The 27912-nt window shown below is 40.5% G+C and overlaps 1 protein-coding gene across 5 annotated transcripts; it reads right to left on the reverse strand.

Annotated features, from left to right (window-relative positions):
* Positions 1 to 478: 478 nt before the first annotated feature.
* On the reverse strand, positions 479 to 27736 carry cobll1b (cordon-bleu WH2 repeat protein-like 1b). 5 transcript variants are annotated; one of them, XM_083776129.1, is made up of 15 exons: positions 27115 to 27736; positions 26939 to 27025; positions 13179 to 13358; positions 9486 to 9696; positions 9155 to 9380; positions 8994 to 9038; positions 8817 to 8911; positions 8391 to 8627; positions 8126 to 8240; positions 4601 to 4738; positions 4130 to 4205; positions 3953 to 4041; positions 2324 to 3807; positions 881 to 1029; positions 479 to 778 (listed from the first exon to the last, which is right to left on the reverse strand). In XM_083776129.1, exons 2-14 carry the CDS (start codon positions 27001 to 27003, stop codon positions 922 to 924), a joined length of 3069 nt encoding a protein of 1022 aa, XP_083632255.1. In that variant the 5' UTR covers positions 27004 to 27025; positions 27115 to 27736; the 3' UTR covers positions 479 to 778; positions 881 to 921. The 5 variants fall into 5 exon arrangements, with proteins under 5 accessions (XP_083632255.1, XP_083632254.1, XP_083632258.1 ...); XM_083776128.1 differs by having other exon boundaries at positions 4118 to 4205; XM_083776132.1 differs by lacking the exon at positions 26939 to 27025 and having other exon boundaries at positions 4118 to 4205; positions 27260 to 27736.
* Between the last annotated feature and the right edge of the window lie 176 nt (positions 27737 to 27912).

Here is a 27912-nt window from a genome sequence, read left to right on the forward strand (position 1 = left end):
AAGTACCACTATTGACCTTGATGTACTGTATATAATCAATTAAATAGTGCAGCGATTCCCAATCTGTGGGCGAGGGCCCACTGGTGGGCCTTGAGTATATTGCAACTGGACCCCCAAATAATTACTAAAACACAAGTCTTTATTGGTAACATAACATTAATATAACAAATGAATGTAAGAGAAAAGTCATCGTATCACTGAGTTTTCATTGTGATACAGTACCAATAAATAGGAACTTATATACAATGTTAGTTGCGTTGATCCAAGCCAGAACACAATTGATTGATTGAAAAATAATAATATACACGTGCTCCGACAATGCACACATGGCCTACCCATGTGACTGACCACTTTGCCGTGTTAAGTGGTCAGACGTGTGGGCTGCAAACACTTTCGAGATTTTCAAGTGTGCCCTGATCCAGGAAAGTTACGGAATCACTGATAGTGGATTTTCTGAATAATAAAGAAAATGCAATAATTGAATCTAATAATTTATTATACTGTTGACTTAATAAGACTTGTCCATTCATAAGAACTGTGCATTTAATGCATGATGGTCATCACAAAATAAAAACAGAATTAAAAACAGACAAGAATAATATAATTTTATAACATGACGTATGAGAAATACAGCAATTAATTATTATCAAAGCACAGCCTCTTGTTTTGTATGTACATTCTTACTGAGACTATACCCAAGGAGGTAAAACAGAAAAAATGGTTTCTAGTCATGTGTCACGGTCTTGGGCAAACCCATGGAAGGTACAACAGTCTGCTCCTAGAGAGGGAAAAAGGAATGCTGCAATTAGATTGAATAAAATGTGTGTTGTGTCACTGACACAACATAAAGAATAAAAAGAAAACACTGTATTTTCCTTACAGTAGATGGTTCAGCTGATCTGTGGTCAGCTAAGTTAATGGTTAAGGCACTGCTGGCTGAACAAGTCCTCCAGGAGCTGACAGTTCTTCCGCCCCTCCCTGTAGTGTGGAGGCTTTGTCCTTCTCGCCCACCTCCCCATTGTCGCTCTCCTGTGTTTGGCAGAGACGTAGACAAAATGCAATGCAATCACCAAAGACTCCTCTGAACAAAGTGTGCACTGTCAAATACTCAGTGTTAATTTAAATTGGTCAAATTTGTAATTTCAGTTTAACACTGAGGAAAGAAGATACACTGCTGTACCTACTACCTGCATTAGGGGTGTTTTAAACACCTGTACAACAACATTATGTGCTGGAATCATTTCACGAGTGAGCACATCACAGCACAGTCTCGTATGCACAGCATACGTATGACGTGTAGATTTGATTTGCTGAGAGACTCACAGGATCTCTCGAGCTCAGAGGAGATGTGTCGTAGCACCACACAAACAGGCCTGCATGTGGCTCGCAGGGAACATAGTGCCATGGGTCAAGGTGTTTAAGAGGTGGGATAATCTGCTGGCGCAATTGTTTGGCAGGGCTTTTGGTCAACCTCATACTCATATTCTGAACAAAAGCTCATTGTGGAGTTTCATAGATAGACATACAGACAGAGACAGAACTGTGTATACAGTATTTATGCTTAAAGCAATCTGTAACTTTTATGTCCTACTATTCTCATACTTTCATACAGAATGGAATCGGGAAAAAATAGCATTTCACGAATGAACACATTAAGACAGTAGGCCGATTAAAAAATGTGCACAAATTTTCACGATTATAAAAAAATTGCAGATCTATAAGCTCAGATCATCTTCTCTCCTAGTCTCCTATACTCCATTACTTTAACAAATTGAATTGAATTGAATTGTGCAATTATGGAAATCGTAAAGCACAGCACAAATTATATTTGGTTTATGTGCTCGTCGACTTTGTGGCCTGCAGAATGCTTTCTAACTTAAAAAAGGCTGAGGAAGGTCGCAAGACCGAAACGTTGCTTCTTAATAATAAATGCTCTGAGTCTGAACCTAGCAAGTGGCGGTGTGCGGGTGTCCCTCCTTTCTAACTTAAAAAAGGAAAATAAATAGAAAGGTTACTCTCCAGTGGAAAATTATTTTACTGTCTCTTTCCCTAGTGTGAAGTGAGGGGCGCTCTTATTATCATACGTCATCACATTCTGATTCCGGCCAATCACTTTGTCCTCACTGTTTAAACCCTAAAGCTAATGAAATCATCGCTATGGGGTACACAAAGACATATAAAGCTGGGCATAGGCTGGCTAAAATAAAAATCATCTATTAGCAATTAAAAACCAAATAAATATAAAAAAAACAGTTGTCGGAGGAGTTACATTGTTTGCAGCCATCTTTTCTATATAAAAATGAGATGTGACACAACAACTCACCTTAGATCCTTTTGACTCTTTCATTGAAAAGAGACCTGTAACTGGAGAGGTTGGTGACACTGGCGACTGAGGAGACCTTGGCCCATGGGATAAGGAATTTGTCCTTTTGACAGCTGAGGACACGGCCTGTGCAAAGCGGGAGGGTGTTGCGGGAGAATAAGGTCTAGGGGCTGCAAAACTCCTTAATTTTTCCAGGCTTAACCCTAACGTTGGCTCTTTGATGGGCAAACTACTTTGCCTGGCCAGTCGCATCATGGGCACATTCATCTTGTCATCCTCTTTGGGGTTCAGTTCAACATGAGTACCCCCTACTGGCTCCTCTGGGCATTGCACAGGAGGTGGTGGAGGAGGAGGCAGGCTTTCTCTCCCTAGGCTGCCTGGAGCCTCCCTCTGGTCAGCCCCAGGAGTGAGGCGCTTCTCTGCTGCCGAGGTTACATAATACCCAGGTGTTCTTTTGTGCTGTGCCAAGCGGAAAGAACCAGGCTTAGGTTTAGTTGCGGGTGGAATTTTCATTTCCTTGCCCTCTGTCGTCAAACCTGCTTGGAATCCTCCATTAGTTGGGGATGAGACCTTGTCATCTGTTGCAGGTAAACCTGTTGGTGTCAATGGGGAATGAATGGGTTCAGTCATACTTCTGTTAACAGTGCTCTGGCTAGTAGTAGTAGAGATAGTAGTAGTATCAGACAGCAGTGAGTCTTCCCTGGGTGTTTGTTGCGTTGGGACTTCTGGCTGTGCCGAGCCCTCCTCCAGGTGAAGAGAAACAATATCCAGGTCCTTTTCTGGAGCCACAGGTGGTGGTGGCGGAGAAACAATATCCAGGTCCTTTTCCTGAGCCACAGGTGGTGGTGGTGACTCCAGCGTCAGCTCAACTTCGTAATATCGGAGTTTCTCCAGAGATTTCTGAGGCACAATGGTATATGTTGTCATCCCCACCTTGGGAATGTAGTCCCTTGTCAGCTCATTGGAAGGCTTAGGTTTTGGCTCAGAGTCCTGGGCATAAATAGAAGGTGCCTTTGTTGCAGCGAGGGGACTTGGTGTTGATTCTTGGCATTCCGAGGTGTCTGGGGTGTGAGATAAGGCAGGGTTCGGGTCAGGAGGGTTCAGGTCCTCTGTGAACGTGGCCATATCTTTCTTCTGGTCCACTGATCCAGTGCTGGCTGGCTGAGCTGAGGAAAGAACTTTGTCTGCATCTTGTTGTGACGGCTCGGGGAGTGGAGTGAGTAGAGTTTGCACCTGAGCATCTTCTCCATGGGGACGTGGTGTGCCGTTGGCCACTGGGCTTTCAAACCCGCCAGTCGCTTTCCGGGGGGTTTCAGTGTTTGCCTGAAGAGAGGCTTGGGCCTCTGCACCCTGCGTTGCAGGTTCGGTCGGTAGGCTGGGGGAGCCACAGCATACAGTACTGCATTCACCTTTGGCCATTTCAGCTGGGGACTCTTCACATGCTGGCTGCTGACTTGCTTCTTCAACTTGGCATGGACCACTCTCTATTGTAGAGAACAAAACCATATATGATAGAATGCCCATTTTACTGCAAAAATGTAAACAAAACAGACGTAGAAAAATAGACGTACAGAAACAGAGTTTAACAGGACATTTCTGGCAAAAAATGTAATCCTAGTGTCAACCCACCACTATCTGCTGGTTCAGATAAATCCATATCAGCACTTAGACTCGGATTATTGTGCGCATCAAAATCATTTGCTGTGCTCTCCATTGACCTGTCAAATACAGAGAGCATTTAAAGCAGTCCAGATACCAGAGCAAGAAGTGTGCCTTATTCTTAGGAAGCCATACTTGAGTTCGTACTTGCCATCTGAGGACAAATCACTCGAATGATCTTCCCGGGAAACCTCGGTGGGTGGCAAGCTCAGCTTCTCAGCATCTGGGGATCGTGAGAGGTATTATATACAGTAGTTCAAAATAAATAAATAACAAAAACTAGAATTGACAAAACATTTAGTTAACTGAAATAAAAAATAAAAAGGCTTTAGAAAAACAAAACTAACTGAAACTGTTCTAAGTATTAGCAAAATTAAAAATTAACAAAAATCATAGATAAAATGTCTGTTTAAGTCTTTGTCAAAGACTACAAGACTACAAGCTCACAATGTCTCGCATATGCATAATGACATGTTGTGAGCTTGTAGATCAGTTATTTTTGATATTTTTCTCAAATCTTGCCCCAAAGTACCGCAACAGAGTAACCTACAAAGTTTAGAAGCCCCACTTTTATTTTAAAACTAATGAAAACTAAACGTGAAATGCAAAACTAATAACCTTGGTCCAAGGAGACGTCCACTGACAGGTTAAGACTGCTGTCATCTCCTGGGACATCGCTCACAGTTCCAGAGACGATGGAGGCAGTGCTCTCTTCCTGCTCCACAATCTCCTCCAGTGTGTTATTAGCAGGGTTCTCTGTAATAACAGCACAGAAAGCCTCAACAAAAGATATATTATATAGATTGAGACAGGTATGACAGCTGAGAAGGACTATACAGTCCCTCATATCCAACAATTAAACAATTAATATACAATGGTGAGATCTTATGAAAGTAAAATAGCTAATATAAATTGAAAGAGAAACAGTCTAACTCTGTTGGCAGAACCATCCAAAAAGAGTTTTAAGGGCAATTTGTACAATATTCAAAAGAATAATTGTAATTGTGTTATACCTACCCAAATAACTAGGACAACATAATGTTTAAAGTTATTTCTGATTAAATATTAATGTCATTACCCATTCATAACAACATAATTAGTTGCTGTCAGGAGGAAAGCACATAACTACATTTTTGAGGTCTTTGATTTATTAGCATAAATCAGTGCTATTGAACACCCTTTGTTGATTAAAATACCATTGAACCAATAGAAAGGACCAAGGACCCTCAAACTGTCTGCTAAAGCTCCACCAAATCATGCAAGTAACAATATATAAAGTCACAATACCAACTTTGATGAGGCAGTATTGCTGTTTTCAAAATATACGTAAAGGTTTTCTTAATTCTTAATATATATATTTATTATATTATTATATATTTTTCATTTTCTGAAGTTAGGTGGTTTCTTCCCGACAGCAGAGAGATTACTCCCTCACCTACTTCCTAATTCAGCACTTCAAGGGCAATCACAGAGCCGAGTAGACAGAATATTTAAAACTGCTTAAGCAAAAGCAGGAGCTTTTCACTGTGCTCAGCTTGTGACTTGTATTACAGCTGAGCTAGTGTAGGCTAGCTCCAGCCCCTGAATCGCTAGCCTGGAGTGAAACAAAATTAAAATTCAGGCTGAGTGTCAGGCTAGGCTAGTGATGTGTCCCTCTTAAGTTGATCTCTCCGGAAAAACTCAAAGAGTATATTAGCTGCAAGCAGCGATACAGGGGCCGGAATAGGCAATCTACAAAATGCAATACAATACGCACAATAAGCCATAGAAACAGAAGACTGAACATGAGAGAAAGAAGACAATGTAATTAACAAATGATCATTTTAGCTGAGTAAAAGAGTAAGCCTATGAAAGTTGTTCATCACACGGAGACACATGCCGCTTGCGCTATATGTAATGAAGTTTTATGGGTACACGTTAAACAGGACATGAGGGGGTGCCCGCTGGCCAAGTGGTCCAGGCGCATGCCACATGTGTTCGAGTCCCGTTCATGACGACCTTTGCTCCATGTCTCTCCCCTTCTCTTTTCTGTCCATCCTCACTTGATACTATCAATAAAAGCTTTGTTCCATGGCAATTGCTCAAACAGGGCACGAGTAATACCTATTCAAAGTTTTGCATTCAATTGATCGCTATAGCGCCACCCTTTGGGCAATTGTTGTGGGTTTCGGTGACATAGTCCTCTACCATATTGCCAAATTACGTAAACACATATTTTGCTAGTGAATTACAAAGTCATGTCACCCCTGTGATCATGTTTAAGTAATTTGGAGGGGATTTATCACCCTTTTTTTTATGCAACAAACGGCTACGGGCTTGGCCCCTTAATAAGGCAATACCTGTACATGATCATGTATACAGTATGCTACATTATAGAGCATAGTAGAGTATCTATCATGACACTTTTTATTTATGAAATCTGGGAGACACAGTATCTTTCATACAGAAAGAATAGCTAATAAATGTGAGGCTCTAGTCTGTATGATGCAACGTCAAAACAGGTCAGTCCATGAAAATGAAAACGGAAACCTCTCTTTGATTGCAATGTTTGGGCTATAATGGACTTTGAGAAGCAAGTCAACCATTATGTAATCAAGCAAGTGCACTGATAACACAGTTCCTCATCTATAATTTCCATTCTGAAAACAAATTTCCAAGATGAAAGTGTCTGAGTGTATTTATCAGGCTATTGTACACAGATCTTGGCAGGATTGAGTACTGATGCATAGTTCCAATCAAAATGTTTGTTTGTAGGAGTGTAGACAATTCTTTGATACATAGGTGTAATAATAATAATAAACTAAATAAACTAAAATAATTACTATATCAATATATCAATTCAATAAATTGTTATGAAACATCTGAACTGACCTGTAAACTGTCCACTACACCAACATCTAATTAGTTTCAGATACCCGTCTGGTATTTATGAAACATACAGAAATTATTCGTGAATCATTGAACAGTAAGGCACATACAATGTCATACAAATTATGTAGAGCACCGCTTTACATAATTTCTTGTTAAATTATAGAAAATAAGCGAATGGATATGAAAAGTACAGAAAAACACATGGAAATATTTAGAGAATGAGTGAACAAAGAGGCCAAAAGACAAACAAACAAATAGTTAAATAATCCTCAGTATAAAATACATTTGGAATGTATCAATGATTACTTTGACACCTTCCGGTTATATTGAAACATTATCAGTTAAACATAAATCTGATGTCATTAGGGCGACCAGATGTCCCCCTTTGCTTGAGACAGTCCCTCATTTCCAAGACTTTTCAGGGTTCCCACAAATTGAAACCCTGTCCCACATTGTGACCTGCAGGCATCAGTGTTCAAAAATGCCCTAATAGTTAGTCCCCCTAACTCTTGTTGTCTCTTTCCCTTCAAGATGTGTTTTAAGCATGTTAATATAACATGAGAAATATACCCTGGGCTACAGTACCATGTCGGCCATACCAACAAAATGTGAGACGCCAGAGGGGTTTAATAACAAAATGATTTGGTCGAATATGACATAAGGCATTTTTAAGTAATGTGAATTGGATGAGTAAAGAGTGAAAATTGAAAATGATCAAGTCCGTGGCAACAAGGTCAGTATCATGCAGATACAGAGTCAGAGTGCAGGTGAAGGAGGAAAAACAGTTGAAATGTTTGAGGACTGAAGAGGTGAAACAGACTGACAGCACAGAAGCAGGCATAGATGGAAGAAGGAAGAAGGAAGCAGCAACAGCACCCCTACTGATTCTCACTCGCCTTCCAATGACGACTCAAAATCTGCAATTTTAAACAGAATGCCAACTTAATAAAATCATCCCCCGAGTCTTTGACTGCTGCATTTTTACAAGTGTTTTTTTTTCTTTTTTCATTGTCTCAGAATGACCACTAGGAGGCGAAAGAGTCAAATGGAAAGAAAGGTACAGCACAACTGCACTGTTGAAGTCTGAATAAAAAGCATGGACTCTCTATGGATCTGATTTGTTGACTTTCAGGGCAAAGTACAACTGCCCAAATATCTCAAATATCACAACTTTTTTCCTGTCTTTATAAATTCATAAACTACCTTTGAAATAAATAAAATCAAAGTCAGTCCACTGATAAACATAGAGAGACATTTTTAAGAACAACAAACCTTGTGAACTCCCATTTAGAGGTTTATCTTGGACAACAACAGGGGGTGGAGGAGCCTTGCGCTTGGTTCTCTTCAGGGAAGACTCGGCAGAGGATCCTCGACTTATACCAGACTTCTACATTAGAGGACACAAACCATGTGTGAGTTTACTAAAGCAATCAATACACCTGAACACGAAAATCTTTCTCAAAGTGTGCTGTCCATGCAAGTAAAGAGATGAAGCTCTCAAGCAGTCAGAGTGGCTCCCTTTCCAATAGTCACTTACCTGGTCACTATCAGCTTGGGCCTCAGGTTCAGAGTTGAGTCTCTGGCGAGTGTTGAGGTCTGACGGGCAGCTCTGGGACACAAGAATAGGGGGCTGGGGTGCACGTCTCTTCTTTGGCGCGTCGATCGGTACAGTGGTGGAGATGAATGGAGAGGAGTTTGTGCTGGGCAAGGCCATGCTGAGAGGTCGAGGCTTGCTCACTAGTACTGGGGAAGCTGGAGCACTGGCTGTCATTCCCTTTAAAGAACAAACATCCAGTCACAGGTCATGATAAGAGGCCCATTTCCAAAAAGAAAAAAGATTTGTGCTTCAACCAATGGCAGCCCAAAGAAATCAACCCTCCCTATGTACATATAAATCAGAGTCGTTTCGTATTCTCATAGCATGTGAAAATGAGGAACTAATGTGTTGTTGCCAATCTTCTACCTGCTCTGATGTTTTCTTGCTTCTTCTAAACATGCTGAAAAGGCCTTTATTTTCTTTCTCTTTCTGGATTTTATCTTTGCCTGGTGTCACAGTATCTGTAAAGAACTCTTGTTAATATGTTTGGTGACATTTTCATAAAGTGCACAAACTATTCATGATGGAATCAAGCTGAGCTACCTGAAAGTGTTGGTGAGGCTGGACAGACAGGTGAGGGAGGCTGGTCTGCATGTGAGAGGACAGCAGGTAGTACAGCAGTAAAATAACCCATTATTCACTTTCGAGTGTTGGCTAACTTGGCTATACAATAAAAATTGTTATTATATGCGATTAGCTCTCACCTTTTGTGTCCCTTGCATATAACTCCCTTATGGCATAATCATTGAGAGAATTTGACAAATCCAAAGGGCCCTGTGATTGTACATCTCTTGTCAAAACTGTTGTCTGCTCATCAAATTCACATTTCTCACAGATGGCTGGTAAGTGCTCGGTCAGGGGGACTCTGGGATTGACTCGTAGTATCGTTTTCTGAGTCTTCCTATAGTTTATCACCATCCGAACAGTCGCCTTGAGAAAACAAAGGAAGCCTCTTTGACATACAGTTTATTTAGTGGAAATGAAAGATGACAATATGCCAAAGAAACGTGAGGCGTAAACTTGAGACATCAGTACCTCAGGCATGATCTGTGGGCTGGTTTTCTTGTTCTTATCCTCCATTCCTTTTGGTTTTAGCAGGATTTTCTCTGCCTCCAATGTTCCTATCAAAGCATTGGGCTTGAACTTGATGTGATTTCTGTTGGTGGTAACCAACTCTAAGGTGTGGCTAGAAGGGTTCAGGTGATACTTGGCACACAGCATCACAAGGAGATCCATCAGGGGTTTGCTGAAAGACATGACAGACACACCCAAACAAAGACAAACAGCCTTAGTCATCAGTGGAGGGCAAATCTGATTTAGTGCCAGTGGCGCACTGCAAAATAGGAAATCCTCATTAATTCAGCTAGGGATCTAATAAAATGATTTGACATGCTTGCTTGTCACAGTGGAAAAGCATCCTGGAAGTAGAGTTCTTATGTCTAGCTGTCTGTTGAGTGGTTAAATCTAACAAGGTAATTGTACTTGTTATGGGTTTTGTGAAAGATATACTGTATGTTATAATATAAAGACAAACTTTTACAAGTATAAATTTAACACACAAATTTAACAAGTGATACAAGCACTGCATGTCGCCCCTAGAGGCTGTGCTGCTCCTTACAGGCAAGTGAGGCAACCAGTATGCTAATTTTGCTAACTAGAGGAAAGGCTCACCAAAATAAATAGGGTTCATCCTGCAATCTGCCTGTTGGAGTATGAGATATCTCGTGTGCAAAGTTGACATTTTGGAAATCCAACCCATTCGATTTTGACTTGCATGCAAGCTGTACATTTGGCAAGGGTGGAGCTAGAGGGAGCATGAAGGCACTAAGCATCATTTAATTATGCAACTGAATCTTGAGTGCAATTGGGCATTTTGGTCTTGGGAAAGGCCTTGGGGTCACCAAAATCAGAAGGGGACATGGAGAGAAGAAGGTGTACATGCAGCCAGTAGGACGGATGGACAGAAAACCGGCCGACTGAAATGCAAATGTGTCTACATGGATTTACAATATCAGATTAACATTAAAAAGTCATCTGAATGCATACTAACATTGCAACACATTATACAGTAATATCTTACATTAGCGAACAACATTTGCAACAACATGCAGCTCTCCCCTTTACAGGGGTAAAGTGACTGCCCATCACTGGGCCCGGTGGCCCCAGATTACATCGACTCTGCAAGGCACTTTAGCTGTGTTCATGGTTTAGAAGCCGGCAGGGGAGGGCAAGGTCTGCCGCTGCACGAGCGACTCCTACAGGTTTGTCAATGGCTCAGCTGGTCTGCTCAGCATAGTGTGTTCCTGGTCCTGAATAGAGTTGGCTGGCAACTCCATGTGTATCAAAAGTCAAGTAGAGGGTTAGCAGTGACAGGGACTTTACACATGGGGGTGAATTAGCAATTACTAAATTGGGGAGGGGAAAAAAGATATGCCAAACATTTAATCTTCATCATAATGAGTTCACTGAAGTCTGCACAGGCAGTTTGAACAAATTTAGAAAGTGAAAAGAAGGTGAAGAATTTGATGCCTAATCCTTTTATATTAAAATGGCCTCTGGTGTTTCACAAGACGCCAAGGGGCACAAGATACCTACAGTATGAGGGAATGTGCATTGTGAGGAGAGAGAACAATGATATCGTGAATAAACATGAAAAAGTGTGTGTGTGTGTGTGTGTGTGTGTGTGTGTGTGTGTGTGTGTGTGTGTGTGTGTGTGTGTGTGTGTGTGTGTGTGTGTGTGTGTGTGTGTGTGTGTGTGAATAGACAGACGCACGCACACACACACAAGGACACAAAGACCTTGTTCTAAAGAGCCTCATTGACGTGGATGTGTTGACACATGTTGATCTGATTAAATGGTGTGGTCACAGCTCAAATCCAACAGTGAGACTGTACATATACTGTATGTGCTTGTACTGAATATGCATCGGTTTATCAAGCCATGAGTTTATACGACGCAATGGTGCATGAAACCATACTGTTATATTTTCACATTGGTAATCATATAGTACTAGAAAGAAGTCCAGCCAATAGATATATTTTCTTTTAAATGGCACACGTACTGTTCACCAAAACCACAGCTGCTCCACCTCTCTGACTCAACGTCTTTGGAACAGATTTTTTGCAAGGATGACATAATACAAAACCAACGTCATGCTACTGTGTCTCAGCTAAAGCTCTGAACTGTTTCTCTTTAAAGCCTTTCAGTCTAAGAGTTATGTCTTTCAAAATGCATAAGGCAGATTTCCTCAACTCATTCACCGCCTGGTCCTTTGGTCCTCTTTGTGATATCGTCTTTGGACATCTTTTTATATATATATTGATTACAGTTTACAACTCTGTTCTGCTAGCGCCTACAACACATAACACAGCGAAGTGAAAAGTTCGCTGGCTTATGCTGTCTATGGGAACGGAGTTTTTTAAATCCTAATAGCCTATCTCGGATTCTTCTTCCAGGCTGCATTTTTGACAGTGTAGCTAGGCAGTCAGGCTTTTGTTTTCATGTCAGTCAGTTAGACAGCATTGTGTTCACCTTAGCTGCTTAGTTTATTATTTTGGCAACATCCGTGTCCCCTGGCAGTGGCATACTTTTGTTTTGAACTATCTGAACCATTTGTAAATATTGTAAACTATTCCTGCTTTAACAACACAAAGTTCTTAAGGTAATTTTTGCCTCGAATCCTGTGTTTGTCTCCATTTATTTACACCTTTTTAATGCTTGGTATCCCATTCAAACTATGTTGTGTTACTCTAGCCTCTAGACTCTGCTAACATAAGGGTTTCGTAACACATAGCGATTGTTATATAGCGATTTTTTTACTTCCTGTTTCTCCATTTGAAAATGAAACAGCTTTCAAAATAAGATGGTTAACATTGAAGTGAATGGTGGTGGTCTTTGATTACCAGATTACCAGATAATTTGCCACCAGATGTTGCATGGTGGCAAATGAGTGAACTCTTTCTGTGCCCATAACGTCTTTTACGTATTTTTTTGTAATTTTATGCACACAGACTAGCCTCGCATCCACGTACCATAGGCGTGTGTTGTTTCCCTAGAAGACAATTTAATTCCGCTATGGTGGCCGATTAAATTTGTCCCCCTCCATTCACTCCTGTTATAAGCTGTTAACGGCATTTTTTCTCTGAATCTTTTCTCCATCCGTGTCTGGATTAGCAATTAGGCGATTTTTGTAGCTCAATGAAAACTCTCCTCTGCCTCGCAGTTAACATATTAGTCCTAGCAGTACAGAAGGAGCCCTCGGGTGACACGAACATGGCGGATTACGACTGGATTTGATTGATTGAGATATTTATTAACAGTTTGCAGAATTACAGTACATTTCAAGCACAACTCAATACAAAGACTGTTAACTGTGAGTGGACGACCCAATAAAGCATTACACTTGTTTACAAGAGGGTCCACCTTGTTCAAATCATCAAAACATACAAATAGACACTTCTATAGAGCAAAAACAGGAAATCATCATAAAGGGAAAAGAAACATACAGTGATTTTACATCACTAGTTTCCTGGTCCGTTCATTTTACTGTCCGTGCGAGCACAGAACGCAACTCTGTTGTGTGCATGCACGGCATGTAATGAGAACACAACAATTCCTCAAATCTTTTTGTATAATATTAAATACTGTATACTTCTTACACTCGAATACGCATAGCTGATACAGTGTGCACGAGTTCCATATGCATTTATTTCATTAAGCAGTCTCACCTGCAAGGGACTGTGGTGGTCTTTTCTGCTCCTCCAGGTAGTACCACCACCAGAGAGACATCTTGGTTCTCTTTCTGATCCATGGTCGGATGAGGGTATCCTGGGTACTTCTGTGAGAAGCCAGGAGAGTCCAGGCTCATAAGTATTGGTGGAGATGGGGCTTTGCTTTTGGTTGACACCCTGTTATTGGGATGACAAGAAAAGCATGCATTATTCTCACAATACTGTAGCATCCGTTCCATACATAAGGCAAACCATTGACTTTCAAACTTAACCAGTTAGAAAAACAAGTGACAGACGGTAGGTACATATATTAATAAATGCCAATAGCACTTGCCTTCTATTTTTCTTTATATAATTTCATTAGAAAGGTCTGTGCAATCTTGGACAACAATCTGATTGAAAATCAAACTGCATCAGACAGTATGAAAGGAATCCTTTCTCCCCCATGTTAAAGTAAGCAGAGAGGCTATTACATGAAAGAGCTCAAGTCCACTTTGCAAACAAGTCACAAGACACTCAAGTGGAGAGATTTACTCATTGCCTGCAGTGAAAGAGACAAGGCATGTGAGACTGACAAATACAGCATAGAGAAGTTATCCCAGTATAAATAATGGTGAACAGCTCATTTTGGTTGTACAAGGTAAGTTTAGTATAACACTGTATGTGCCGTATCAGTAAACCTCACTCTGGTAGAGTGATTGTGAATTGAATTTAGTGTGATTGTGTTTATATTATAATTATGTGGTTACTATTGAATGTTTGTCTGAGAATCCTGCCAATTGTGAGACAACCAGCAGCAATCATTTACAAACAAATAAATCACAGAAAATGTCTTGGACAAGCAAACTGTCTGACTTAATTTAGTCTAAGATTTTGTGGCCTGAAAAGCCAGCCATCTGTTACCATATAGGAAATCCTTACTGTGAAGCAGTCTGCCCTCTAAGCTAATTACACCATTATCATATTAAATAGATTGGGCTCCCTGGGAAGAGAGAAGAGCAGAGCGGTATTTTTATAAACAGCATTTAAAAATGATGTGTTTTTTTATATACTACCTGTATGGGTCAACTCAGAATTTATGTTTATTTCATAAACTAGCTACAAGCCACACAGTCTCTTCTGGGGGCCCAACTTACTCCCAAAGAGGAATTTGAACAATGTCTAAAGTTTATAGGCCCCACTAAGCCACATCTTGGAAAGGATTATTAGTTTCTCCAGGGGGTTCCTGTCCTAAAACACAATGATAGAAATGAAAGCACATACATGCAGACATACACACAGACACAGACAAGCACACAAACAAATGACGCCTTCGTATTCAAAGTCATGTTGCTTGTCATTCTCCATGCCAGTACACTTTGCACTAGAAGGCCATTTCCTAGCACCCTACAGTGAAATGTGTATAAACACATTAGTGGAACAATCATATCGCTGCTTATCTCTCAGTCACTTCAGTAACATTGGTAACAGCAAAAGGTTGTTGAAAGGTTTCGGTGAAAGAAAAGGATCAGTGCCAGGAGCCCAGGAAGCCCTCACTGAACAGGATGCACTGCAGACTAGGAAGTAAGAGTGTTACATAAACATTAATATAAAGCTCACATTCACAGTTGGGTCTGCATGGAGCCACTAGATATGAACAAATCAGTGTTAAGTAGGCAGCAGGCACATTCACCACTTGCTTTGTCTATCTTGTGGTGCAGGGAATAAAATCCCTAATAATGATCCAATTCCAAAGAAAGAAAGAAATCTTAATATATCAGATAATGCCCAAGCAGAATTTATGCCTTATGTTTGTGGATCAAGCTAGCCCAGCCATGTCAACAGAAAACTATTATTATTACTATTGGTGCTACAATGTCCATAACAAAGATATTCTTACTCTTATGTAGCCATACACAATGACAAGATGTAACAATCCTTGAACCTTGAACCTCGAGGCAGGTGACAGACAAGGAGACGGATGCTGTTTAGTTTTTCCAGTCCAACCCCATGTCTTTCAGAAGCTCTGGGTGTGTTGAATAAGGGGAAAACGTGTTGCAGCTTGACCCGAGGCTGAGATCTCTCACAGGTTTCCCAGGGAGGTCTGATACACACAAACAAGCCCTTACAATGCCACAGACAGGACACACTTGTAAGAGATGATCACAGACCTCTAGGAAATAACAGGCCTTTGTGTCATTGTACCATGTGTTGTGTTTCATCATAGATTAATCCTGAGAACCACAGCATTACAACTAGAGTTAGTTCTTAGCTTACGCATGTTTCATGATAAATGCTTTTTATGTGATGTATTCCTATGCTTTTTTGTTCTTGCTTAATGTAAATCGCTCTGGATTATAGAGCGTCTGCTAAATGCCTAAATTGTAAATTGTAGTCCTCTTTACTCACAATGCAGCAACTGTGATAAAGATAAAGTTAGCGTCTGGTGCTAATGCTAAACTGTTATAACTTTTCAATGAAATATCTAGTGCAAACCCTTTCAGTTCGAGACCCAAATGATACATTTGGTGTCTCTCCGGGTGTCCCACACCAGATTCAAACCCAGGTGTCCCACACAAGTGGCTAATAGAACACACCTTACTGCAGGGTGAAACTGAATGTCGGCCGGCAGTACGACTTGTCAACCAGTATAGTGGCCAGAGAGCCTCAGACCCTAGACCTACCATCCTACAAACCACAGGATCAAAATCTGCGTCTGCTAAATGCCTAAATTGTAATTGTAAAATGTCTAGGAGACCAAATACAACCACTGCAGTTACCACTGCAAACAACATTTTATTCAATTTAGTGAGAATAGCCGACCTACAAGCTCACAAATGTGTCACATTGCGACAGGAACATGGTATTTACTCGCTCCCTACTCAAAACACGGGTCTGCAACGCAAAATAGGTACGGTATGTTTGGGAAACTGCACCAGTGTATTCTACAAATCCTTATGTGTACGGTGCCCTCGCTGGCTCACACCAGAGAGGGATATGCAATGCAACCGCAGACAAATTAAACAACCATAAATAATGTTATTCCTATAATGGATATTTTCATAAGCCAAATGTCCAACTTGGGCATGTTTCTTTTTATGTGACGATGTAGTCGTGTACTCTATTGGCTATCAAACAACAGCCCCAGATACCGTTTCTGATGTAAAAATACTTGGAATACCTTCATGGTTATGTGTGTACAGTAAGTGTGAGAGAGAAAAAGACTAAAAGAGAGATAGAGAGAGCAAGCACGAGAGGCAGAAAGACAGCCAGAGAGCAATGTGTATGTATGTGTGCATGCCATGGACTGTGCGCAAGTGTGTGTGTGTGTGTGTGTGTGTGTGTGTGTGTGTGTGTGTGTGTGTGTGTGTGTGTGTGTGTGTGCTAGTGCGTGCGTGCGTGAGTGTGACGAGAGAGGCAAAGAGAGGTGTTACAGATATGGGGGTGGGGGGTGTAATTGTGAACACAAACATTTAGTAACATCATAGTATTTAGTATTAATACATTAGTACATCTGTCTAGTAGTAGAATATGGATCTTATTAATACGTAATCTTATTGACAAATAACTGTTAAAGAGACATGTCCAAATTCCTTACATTCCTTTGCACAATGTTGCAGCTGGTGGGACTTCAACCAGAACTTGCATTTCTAAGAAATTCTTCAGAACTGTCCTTAAGGCATTGATTGTAAGGCAAGTAAATATAAAACTGGACAAGAATATATTCAGTTAAATCCTGTGTTAATTTAGCCATTTGTTAATCCAAGTGTACAAATGTAACCTTAGTACATTTTGTACATTCTCAGGGTTAAATTGGCACTCTGGTTTTTACAGTGTAGGAGTAGTGCCAAGAGGTAACCGGGCCAGTGTTTAGGATTCAAATTTGACCTTGTTACTCAGTGAGTTTCTGAGAAAGGCTGGAGTTTATCAGGCCTGCCTGCTGGGGTATGTCAGCTCAGCTCAGCTGCCAGCTGCTAGTAGTGGTAGTGGTAGTGGGCCCCTTGAGGAAAGGTGGGTTCATGGACAGAGGTGCAAACAAGTTCTCAAAGGAGGCTTCCTGCTCCTGTCCCGCTTCAGACAACACCCAGCATATTTTAAGAAACAACGGCAACAATGCATGAACTCAAACAACACACTGAGGCTCGCAGTCCTCTACTTAAGAGCAGTTGTGGAACTAGTCAATTGTACAGGCTTCAACAAGCCACTGCACAATTACTCAATTGCATGCACCATCTCAGCCAAATGTCATAACTGTAACTTAGCTTAATCATAACCAGGACGCATTGTGCACTAAATACAAACGTTGGCCATCTCTTGTTTTGTGTTCAATAGTGTAATTATCTAAGGCTTGGTACAAGCTTGTTAAGGCAGGATGGGACTTATAAACAATAATTACAAGGGACCTCTACAATACCAATTGTAGTAAGCCAGTGCATTTACAGTAGCCTACCGCTATGCTGTATAAAAACAGTATAGTATAGTATAGTATAGTATAGTATAGTATAGTATAGTATAGTATAGTATAGTATAGTATAGTATAGTATAGTATAGTATAGTATAGTATAGTATAGTTACTATAGTACATTACAGTATAGCACAGCATAGCATAGCATAGTATAGTATAGAATATTAAAGGCCTAGCCATAGCAAGGAGAAAGAAGTGGAAAGTTGGAAGGCCATGTGACTATGAGACAGACCCACTCACCCAAGCAGAATGCCAAAGAATCATTATTCTGCCTTACCTCTTTTGCCTGAGGTTCCCTCTTCCTAAATACTTCCCATGCTGTTGAGTATCTCCCCTGGGCAGAGAGAGAGAGAGAGAGACTTGGCTCTATCTGTATAGCTGCCACAGGTCTACCTTAATGCCACGCCCCATCGGTGACATCAGAGAAATCTGTCTCCTGTACCCAAATCCCTGTCACAGAGTCTCAGGGAGAGCGGTAGCACACAGCGTGGCTGCAATACAGAGGCACTCCCCCACTGTCAGTAAGAAGCAAAGCCCTCAAGCCGTAATCAGCTTACCTCCCTGCACAGACATGAACCTGTGGGCAGGGCCTGTTGGAAGAGCAGCTGCACTGAAATACATCACAACATGGGTGTACTGTGCACTACTTTCAAATTGGCGTTCTTATTTTGGCCGTGCCATTATAAGTTAAAACAAATAAAAATAAACAAACATTTTCTAAAATAGCTAAATAAAATGAGCAGATTTTCAAGCTTGCGTGCATCGCAGTGTCATTCGGCTCTAGTTGTAGTGAAGTGCATGATGGCTTAAGACCTTAAGTGCTTAATTGGCTAATAAATTAAGGTAGAGTAACTAAAAAAATAACTAAGTTGTGTTATCACAAATGTATTTTGAGAATGGGGTCATCGCCAGTGAGAAATAACCAAGAAAACCACAAAGTTATATTGCAACCCAGGTTCTCTGTGGAGAGACCATCTCGGCAGCATATGGAATATGTAGGATGGAGAAATAGTGGACAGTATCTCGAGGCGAAGTCGTGGCGGAGAGGGTATACGGCTCGTTGAGCTAAGGGTTGCTTCACTGCTTTTTGCAGATGATGTAGTCCTGATGGCACCAACGGTCCAAGACCTTCAGCTCTCACTGGACCGGTTCAAATGTACGGCGGCTAGGATGAGGATCAGCATTTCCAAATCTGAGGCCATGGTTCTCAGCAGGAAACCAATGGATTGTGCAGTCCAAGTAGGGAATGAGACATTACCCCAGGTGAAGGAGTTTAAGTATCTCGGGGTGAGAGGAGGACGGAGAAGGAGATCAGCCGGAGAATTGGAGCAGCAGGGGCTGTATTGCAATTGCTTTACCGCACTGTTGTGACGAAAAGAGAGCTGAGCCAGAAGGCAAAGCTCTCTGTCTACCGAGCAATTTCATTCCTACTCTCACTTGGGTGTGGGTGTAGGTGTGGGTCAAGACCGGAAGAATAAGGTCGCGAATACAAGCGGCGGTGGCTGGCATCTCCCTTAGAGATAGGGTGAGAAGTTTAGTCACGCAAGAGAGACTCAGAGTAGAGTTGCTGCTTCTTTGCCTGGAAAGGAGCCAGTTTAAGTGGTTCGGGCATCTGGTTAGGATGCCTCTCGAGCGTCTCCCTAGGGAGGTCCTTGATGCATGTCCCACTGGGAGGAGACCCCCGGGCAGACCAAGGATGAGATGGAGGGATTACATCGACTCGTTGGCCTTGGAACGCCTCCGGATCACCCAGGAGGAAGTTGCTCTGGAAAGGGAAATCTGGAGCTCTCTGGTGGAGCTGTTGCCCCCGCGACCCAACTACGGATAAGCGGTTGAAGATGGATGGATGGATGGATGGAGAAAAGTGTTGACATACTAGAGAACAGTGACACCTGACCTGAAAACCAAAGTTGAGTTTCAAAATGGTGCATTTATATAGCTGATTCAAACTGCCATAGAACATTAATGCCTACTTAATTCAATCAGGTGATGCTTTGTGTTCCCATGTTTGATTTTCATTATGAAAGCCACACCCATCATCTGAGAGCTAGCTCCCTGCAAAATAACATTAGAGAGCTTGCTGATTTTGTGAACGTGAAGAGGATTACATCAGACAAATAAAGGCATTAGATCATTGCCATTTTAAATTACCTGTAATTACCTGTAGTTTTGCTTTTGGATGACTATGCTACTTTATTTATTTTTAATCAGTTTCACTTGAAATTGAACAGACCCTCTATAAATCTGTTGCAAATGGTGCAACTTAGAATGTGGGTTCAGTAACCAAACCGAGGAAAAGGCATGGCTAATATTCAATACTCAACAACGTTCTATAAAAGAGACAGATGGGCGATACTGTAAACAGTGAGGGCTGAGAAAAGGGCTTGTCAGCACTTATCACTTTGGAAAACCAGGGACACTATTCACTCTGACAAGTGTTCTAATGCTTTCATCATTAATTTAGTCAACACATTACAATAGCTGCAAAACAATATTTATACAACCTCAATTGGGAAACCATTTAAAATGAAATACATTTCCTGATAATATGATAAATGTCACATACAGTATAAACCAGGACAATCTACACCGTTATCATGACATGCAGTAGTTAATCTGCAGTGGAAAAACCTATGCAAGGGGTCCATCTATTGAATCTTTGCAACAAAAAGAAGGAAACTATGACCTTGGCTTCTACCAGTCACACTCTATTACTCATGCAAATTTCCTACAGCACAATGAAAACTTTAAATCAACAATGTTACAATGGCATTTCCCATAAGCCGATGCATTATTTGACTAGTATTCTCTAAAGATTTAAAAGCATGTACTCAATGTGATATAATAGCCTATTTTGTCTATCCCTATTTTTAGCGAGGTGTACTTTTCCAGTATATGGATAAGAGAAACAATGGAGTTGTCTTTCATTCAGGAACTAGAAAAAGTGCTCCTCAGAGTGCAGGTCTCCGCCAGGTCAGGTAGGTTATTATATAGGTTATAATAGGCCAATGTGAAAAGGGTGGTATTTCTTACTCTGCCTTTAAGGGCAATCGGACGCTGTGTTCATGATTTGAGGCATGCTGTTCACAAAATGTGTTTTGCAAAAATTGGACTGCTGGTGGCGCTATAACAGGCCAATGTGAAAAGGACGGCATTTCTTCCTCTGCCTAGTGCGAATGTGTGTGCAACATTTCACGGAAATCACATGTGTTTAGGATTTGAGCCATTTTGCTCAAAACACACCAATCCTGCAAACTTTGGAAGCCAATGTTAGCCAATCAGGATGGAATATGAAAGATTGGACAGATCCGTCTTGATCACATGACTATAGAGATACTGTGTACCAATTTGCGTGATGTTTGAACAACATCTGTAGTTTTTTGTCAGTGTGCCTATAATCACATGTCTAAAATAGAAATGCCAGGTTGAAAATGCTAAACAGTCTTAATTGGTACTCGCCATCAGTAGCCGGACTCGTACACACTTTCACTTGGAGTTGATCTCGCATTCAATGACAACAAAGAGGCAAGTGGTGGTACTACTAGTGAGTGGGAACTGGACAGAGAGGCGGGGTTCAAGAGTTGCACAGAAGAGGGGGGGGTAAAATCCCTGTGGAAAGACAAAACACAGGGCCAGGGCCACAGCTGGTAATTTGGTGAGAGGTCACTCACAGTAAACACAAGCTGTTTAAAGAGGGTCTGGAAAGGCCATTACTCCAGGAGCCGTGTGGGATGGAAAGAGATTAGGGAGAAGAAAAAAGCATAGGGACCCTATGAGAACTCCCCACTTCCTATGTGTATCCTTTATTATTTTAGGCAAAACAAAACCATTTTCCCACAACGGGTTCCAACACACGCCCGCCCCGGCCCAACCAAACACAAACTCCCAAGGCATACTCTGAACGCTTATTTACAGTAGACTTCTGGTAGATATATAGGGACTGTACCAACCACAAGGTGTTATTAGCTTCTAAATACAGCAATAATAGCAATTAATTAATAATAGCCAATTAGCCATAGCCTATGCTAAGATCTGCATCATTTTCATGAACTACAACTACTCATTGCTCTCTGTGGCACTCATTGTCCTGCAATATAAACTGTACATCACTTAATACCACTGCATAGCCAAGACCATGTTTCTTCTTGGATAGAGAAAAACGAAATGAATTTTGAATATTTAGAATATGTATCCACAAGTAAGACACACTTTTCTTTTCCTATCAACAATTCAATCACTAGTAGCCAATAGTAGCACTAGTAGCCAATCATTTGCCCTTTTCGGATGGAATTCCAACCAAAAGCATTTAGTTAGTTAGGGTTTTATTGTCTCCAGCATAACATTTTTGTTCATCTAATGATCAGAACGAAAAGGAAATACATAGACTTCTGACAAGTAAAGTTCATTGCCTGTACACCATACATATGTGTAGCCCATAGTTAGCAATGCAGGCGTATCATGCTTACTGTCATACTCACCCTCAAAGGCCCGTTCTGAGCCAGGAAAAACCCTGCAAGACTGCCTGCCAGCAGGTCAAAGAGTCAGTAATGTATGACGACTGATAACGAACTTCAAATAATCCTTGCTGAATCTTTCAGTTCTTTATTAATGACCCAAAAACAGGGGAGGTCATCTTAGCTTGTGAGCTAGACTCTCTTACACTCCCCACACCTTATCTCAGTACAGCTCAAATATTCTTGCCCATAGCACTCCCCAAGGACAAACCAGTGACTTGGCAAGGTCAACAAAATGGTAAACATCTGCCAAACATTAAGTGAACAACAAGCAGTTGTGTTTCAGTCCAAGTATATGCACAAACTCCATATCTTTTAACTTGATAAGAGGGTAGAATTTGAATACTGTCTGTAAGTTGTTACCGCTTTCAGGTATTTAAAATCCATCAGATACACACAGAAACTTGGAATTACATACAGAAAACAGTAGGCAATTCAAGTAGTTCAATTCAAAGTTGTCTGGGAGACAAACATTTTACATAAAATGGAAGAGAGAAAGTTATCCCTTGAGTCATAATTATAACTATCACACTGTGTCCTTTCTTCTAAAACAATGCTGCATTGTGTAAACTGAGGCATCTACCAAAGACACACCAGTGTGCTTTTCCCCTGTTGCTGGTCACATGAAGCACAGAGGTTTCCACAAAAAGCATGCAGACACTGATTATTAATAATAATAATAATAATAAATGTTTTCATACAGCAAACTACAATCCCAAAGAACTGGAATGTTTTGAAAGAACAATGGAACTTTGAGTGTAGATAAATGTGAAGCTGTATAGTATACAGACTCATAATAAGTACAGTATACAGTGTATACTGTACTTATTATGAGTCTGAATTAATTACAGGTTAATATATTACTATATTACAGGTTTGCAGGTAGGTAAGCATGAACCTAAGCATCCTGGGAATGTCTTAATAGGCGACCATTCGTTTAAAATAGCAGATCAACAAGTTCAAAATGCGTTGGAATGTAGATCTGCTATTTTCGATGAACAGATTTGGTGTAGAGGGGGGCAAAAGGAGTGGGTATAGAGCCCTGGGGCCCGCAGTCAATGAAGTATATGATTTATGTGGTTAATATATTACTGCACAGGTTTAAGCATGTATTTTTTACAAAGTAGTTCAGGTTTGTCATCACTTAGCTAAGTTTCCCAAACTTGTCAAAACCATACACAGAACAATCTGTAGTGTTAATTGAACTCTGAAGAGTCAAATTAACTGCGTAGTAAACAGATGCAGTTCTGTTCAAATCAACTGATGACATGCCACCTCTTTGTTGTTAGGACACTTTTTCGGAGAGATTTCATCTAACCAAGACAAACACTGATTAAAGAGGTCAAACAAATGCAAGCAGTCGGTTTTGTGATGACTTAACTCATTCACATAGAACATGAACAGTTCCTATTGAAAGCATACAAAGAACAAATTCATTGTAAGCAATTCATAATGCCATGCAGACTGAGTGTGGGAGGCACCCATCTGTTGACTGGACGAGTGCACAACAGACACAGACATACCAAGTGCCAAGACTTCTAGGCTATTTGCATATCTTGCATTCTCACTGCTTGTTCAGGTGGGTTGTATCCAATAAGTAATCTGAAGTAAATGTAATAGTGGCACTGACCAAAACATTGCCCATTGTATACACTACTCTCTTTCAAAACAATCTATAACAACTCATGAATTGGAGTTTATGATTTCCTAACAAGCCAGTAATATGCATTCATTGGTATTTACGGTCAGTGGGTTGGCTACGACAGGGCAACAAAGACAACCCATTATTCCCCATCCTCTGGATGCTGGCCAACTTTTCTCATTTAGCTATGTGAAGCAGAAGGCACAACACAACATCCCTCAGATGAAATGTCCCTGTATTCAAATTAAGCCACTGTCAGGACGTCACATTGCTGAATATTCCTTGGGCTTCTTCAACAGCAACAATTTGCTACAAACTGTTATTTTAAGTCAATGTTATTGTCTCCATAATTTCACTACACTCTTGACCATCAGCCTGAGACAAAAATGTTATATTCCAATATCCTTGTGGTGGATGATGTACAGTATTAATCATTATTGGGATTTGGGTGACTTTTAAAAATGGTTGTATTATGTCTTATTTATTATCACTGATAGCTTACATTTGTATAGCTCTGGATCATTTCAAAGGGACATTCTTAAATATAATATAATATAAATATAAAAAAATCATAATTTACATTTGGGGGATATCTTTCACAATAATGAATAAAACATGTTCTAGACATTCTAATGATCACAAAAAAACATATCTTACAATTATTTTACCTACTTTTATTAGGGTAAAGGTCAAAAGTCTTAGGTTAAAAAATGTTCAAAATCGCACAGAGTCCAGACATTTTTAATTTGTGTGAATTTCAGCCTCTGTGGGGGGTATTTATATGCAAATATCATGACCAATGTCATTGAAATGGCATTGCAATGAACATCACTGATGACATTTAGGTGAAAAAAGAACAGAAAAAAATTATAATAATTTAGTAATTAAATAAAATAAATTTGTTGCTAAAAAGCAACGCTGGGTGTTAGAGGGTTAAGTAATTTTACCCACAAATAATTCAATTATTTGGTCTGATGGTTAAAAATCTTAAAAGATAGTCTCACGTGTTTTGTTCCACAATAATGACACACAATTCTTGTAACATCTTGCTTGGGCAATGTTTCAGCTTGACATTGCTTAACGCTCTATCTATGGTCTTCTCACTGTAAAATCCTGAGTGTTCATTTAACTCTGAGAGTGTACAAATGGACCCTTTCGGTCCATTAGTACCATCTTAGAATTAAATTAGATTTCTAATTTCTACAACAGACTCTAGATTTCTAGACCTACAACAGTTGTTGTAGGTTGGCTGATCCCTCTAGCCATCGTTTTCATCACTGGATTCATGTGAGCAGCTGTGCCCTTGGACTGCCTGCATGTCTGGAAACAGCTGTGGGGATTCACAATACCTTAACCAATTCCACATTCTGCCCTGAGGAAAGCCAGCCATGTGAGATCATGCTTTAAAGGTGTGTCCAATTATTAGGAATAGTTCCAAGCAGAGCACTTTATATTAAGCAAGAATCCATCGATATGCTACTTGGTTATGTCACTATGGAGAAAAAAATACGAAAAAAATGAAAAGCCATACTGCCAAATTGTCAAGCCTCCAAAATGACACCAGGTGCGTTTTTTTAAAGAATGAAATTATGAAAACAAATCTTCAGAGATCATTGTACCAGTTTCCACAAACATAGAAACTGACGAAATAAATGTAAGCATTTTTCAGCATTTTTGCAAACCATACGTTTTTTATATGAGCAATATATTTATGTGCCAACAGCACTTCTTAGAGAACAGCTGGCCTAGTGTTTTTGGCAATGTCAGTAGCTGGCTAACAAATACAGCATAGCATTGAGGGTCACATGAAGTGTTCACATACAAATGCACTTCAAAAGTGAGTGGGATTTCAGAAGCAGTGGTTTATTGGCTCCAAATATAGGAGCCACAAATAAGACAGGGAACATGTGCTTTCCCCCACGCCACACTTATGGAGAGAGTGGTTTTCTTTTCCAAATAACAGTCAAACCACAGAGAGATTGGGGTAGTCTGTAACTCGCCCCTGCCAAAGTGTGGCTCTGCTACCAAATTACACAATGCTTATGAAATATGGTCACATAGTAGTCACACCGAGGTCATATTTTCTCTTCATCAAATTGCATATGATGTGCAGAAATACTATTTTAGTTGTTTTACCCATGGAAAAATGCAATGCAAAGCAGCAACTTGGACACATCCCAATGGATTGCTATCAAGCTTTCAAATTCTCCATCGTACCTCTAATTAAAATCACAATAAGTCTGCAGCCCTCCGTTGAATGCCAAAAGAATGAGCAGCAACTGTGTAAAAACAAAGAAGAAGAAGGGGGAAAAGCTTTGGAAACTCACTCCCTCTTTTTAATGATTCCAACCACTGGAACACAGGCAGCTGAGATCATCTCATCTCCACGTCCCTGAACCAAACTGGATGGGAAATTCCAACGTGTCATAGGCTACACTTTGAGATAGTTCCTCTTTGACTGTTATTGGACAGGGAAAATCAATACTTGAGATCGATTGCGCATATGAAATGAAATGGTTTTAAGCACACTGACCGCATACTTCCCACAAAATAAAAGTTAATCTCATAGGCTACTACAGCTCAGTTATCAGTCACCACTAGCTCACTGCTCACACTACAGCTCATCACTGTAGGCAAGGGATGCAGACTGGTTTGCCTCTAAATGCTTCCCATGACCTCTACATATGGTCATGGCAATTTCTCAGTAAAACTTTGAGAGCAGGAAATGAGTAAAGTTCAAAGGTTGAAATGTCTGCAACAACTGTGACTTCACTTAGGGATTCAAGACTATAGAGCCAAGATTATATTTTGTTAGAATCTGACCAGAAAGCTTTAAACTATGCACTGCTTTTTTTTTTACCCCCAATTAGTTGCAAAAATGCCATTTTCATTCATTCACTATAGCACGATTTCAGTGTGCATTGCAAATTTGCACTTTTTTTCTATACATTTTTATTTTCAGAAAATTCCACTCCAAGCTTTGACACTTTTTCCCTATATCATTTCCCAAGATATCTCAGCACAGCTGGAAATGTTCCCCGGCGCCATATGGGTTGCGTAGGTCCTTCTAATTGTACCTCTAATCTAAATGATAAAGAATGATGAAGATGACAGTTACTGACAAACCAAATGACAGATCATATGGTAGCCTACATACCTCATACCAGAGCGTCGTCGATGCGAAGGACCCTGGGATCCACGATCATCCATGACTAATTGCATAGGTTACACAAAATCCCCCGGACTAGTCAAACAACAAACAAAACAATTAATTTCACAAATAACTTCTGACCTAGAGAATCGATTATTAAAGAATGAAAAGTGCTCATTTACTTTAGCTGCTTTGAAGTGATGCAGAAGGGCGAAGCCGCGAATCCCACATGAGGTCATCGGTTTCTCAGTCATGAATCTTTTCCCCCCTTCTTCGAGCGACAGATTTGATCTTAAATAGTTAGCTATTCATTTGGCCACGTCTTACCATTAATGTCGTTTTCGGCGCAGCTGTCAATATCACCAGTCGTAAGGTAACACTAGCTGTTACGCTTCGATTTTGTTTTGTTCAGTCATCCATTCTTTCTGTCCAGAAGTTCCGTGCCTTTTTCCACCTCTTTACGCACAGCATTCCAGTGCACCTACACTTTTCTTCCCTTCCTCAACTATCCAAACAGACGCAGCACAGCGACACAATTTTTAGTCATGACACCATACACACAAGTCTGCCAACTTTTCTCTGCACACCGAGGGCATTGCATTGCGGCTGGACGCTGTAAGTAACGGTAGTGTTAGTGTAGGTAGGGCGTCTATCTCGTTCTCGTCCAGTTTTGCTCTCGCTTCCATTGGGGGTTTGACAAGCATAAACTTGTAGCTACACACTGGAACGCACAGAAAGTCTACCTAGCTAGCACACCGCAGATATAAACGTCAAAATAACACATGCAGTTGCACACGAAATGCGAAATACACAAACGCACAATAGCTACTTGCCTACTTCGAAACAAATAAGGAATTGTTTTGTGTACTAATGTGATTAATATGAGTGCTTTATTTGGTTACAGTGCCATCGTGTGGCCGATTTTATAGAAATCCTGGACGATTATTATTTGAAAGATAATTGATAATAAATATGTGAAA

Source organism: Protomyctophum parallelum, assembly GCF_964188405.1.
Source record: "Protomyctophum parallelum genome assembly, chromosome: 11".
NCBI lineage: Eukaryota > Metazoa > Chordata > Actinopteri > Myctophiformes > Myctophidae > Protomyctophum > Protomyctophum parallelum.

Coding starts and splice junctions, on each gene's coding strand:
- cobll1b (XM_083776128.1), bottom strand. CDS start 27,003: ATGCAATTAGTCATGGATGATCGTGGATCCCAGGGTCCTTCGCATCGA. Junction 9,381..9,485: donor GCCCACAGATCATGCCTGAG/GTACTGATGTCT, acceptor TGTTTTCTCAAG/GCGACTGTTCGGATGGTGAT. Junction 1,030..2,323: donor AAGAGTCAAAAGGATCTAAG/GTGAGTTGTTGT, acceptor TGCCAAACACAG/GAGAGCGACAATGGGGAGGT.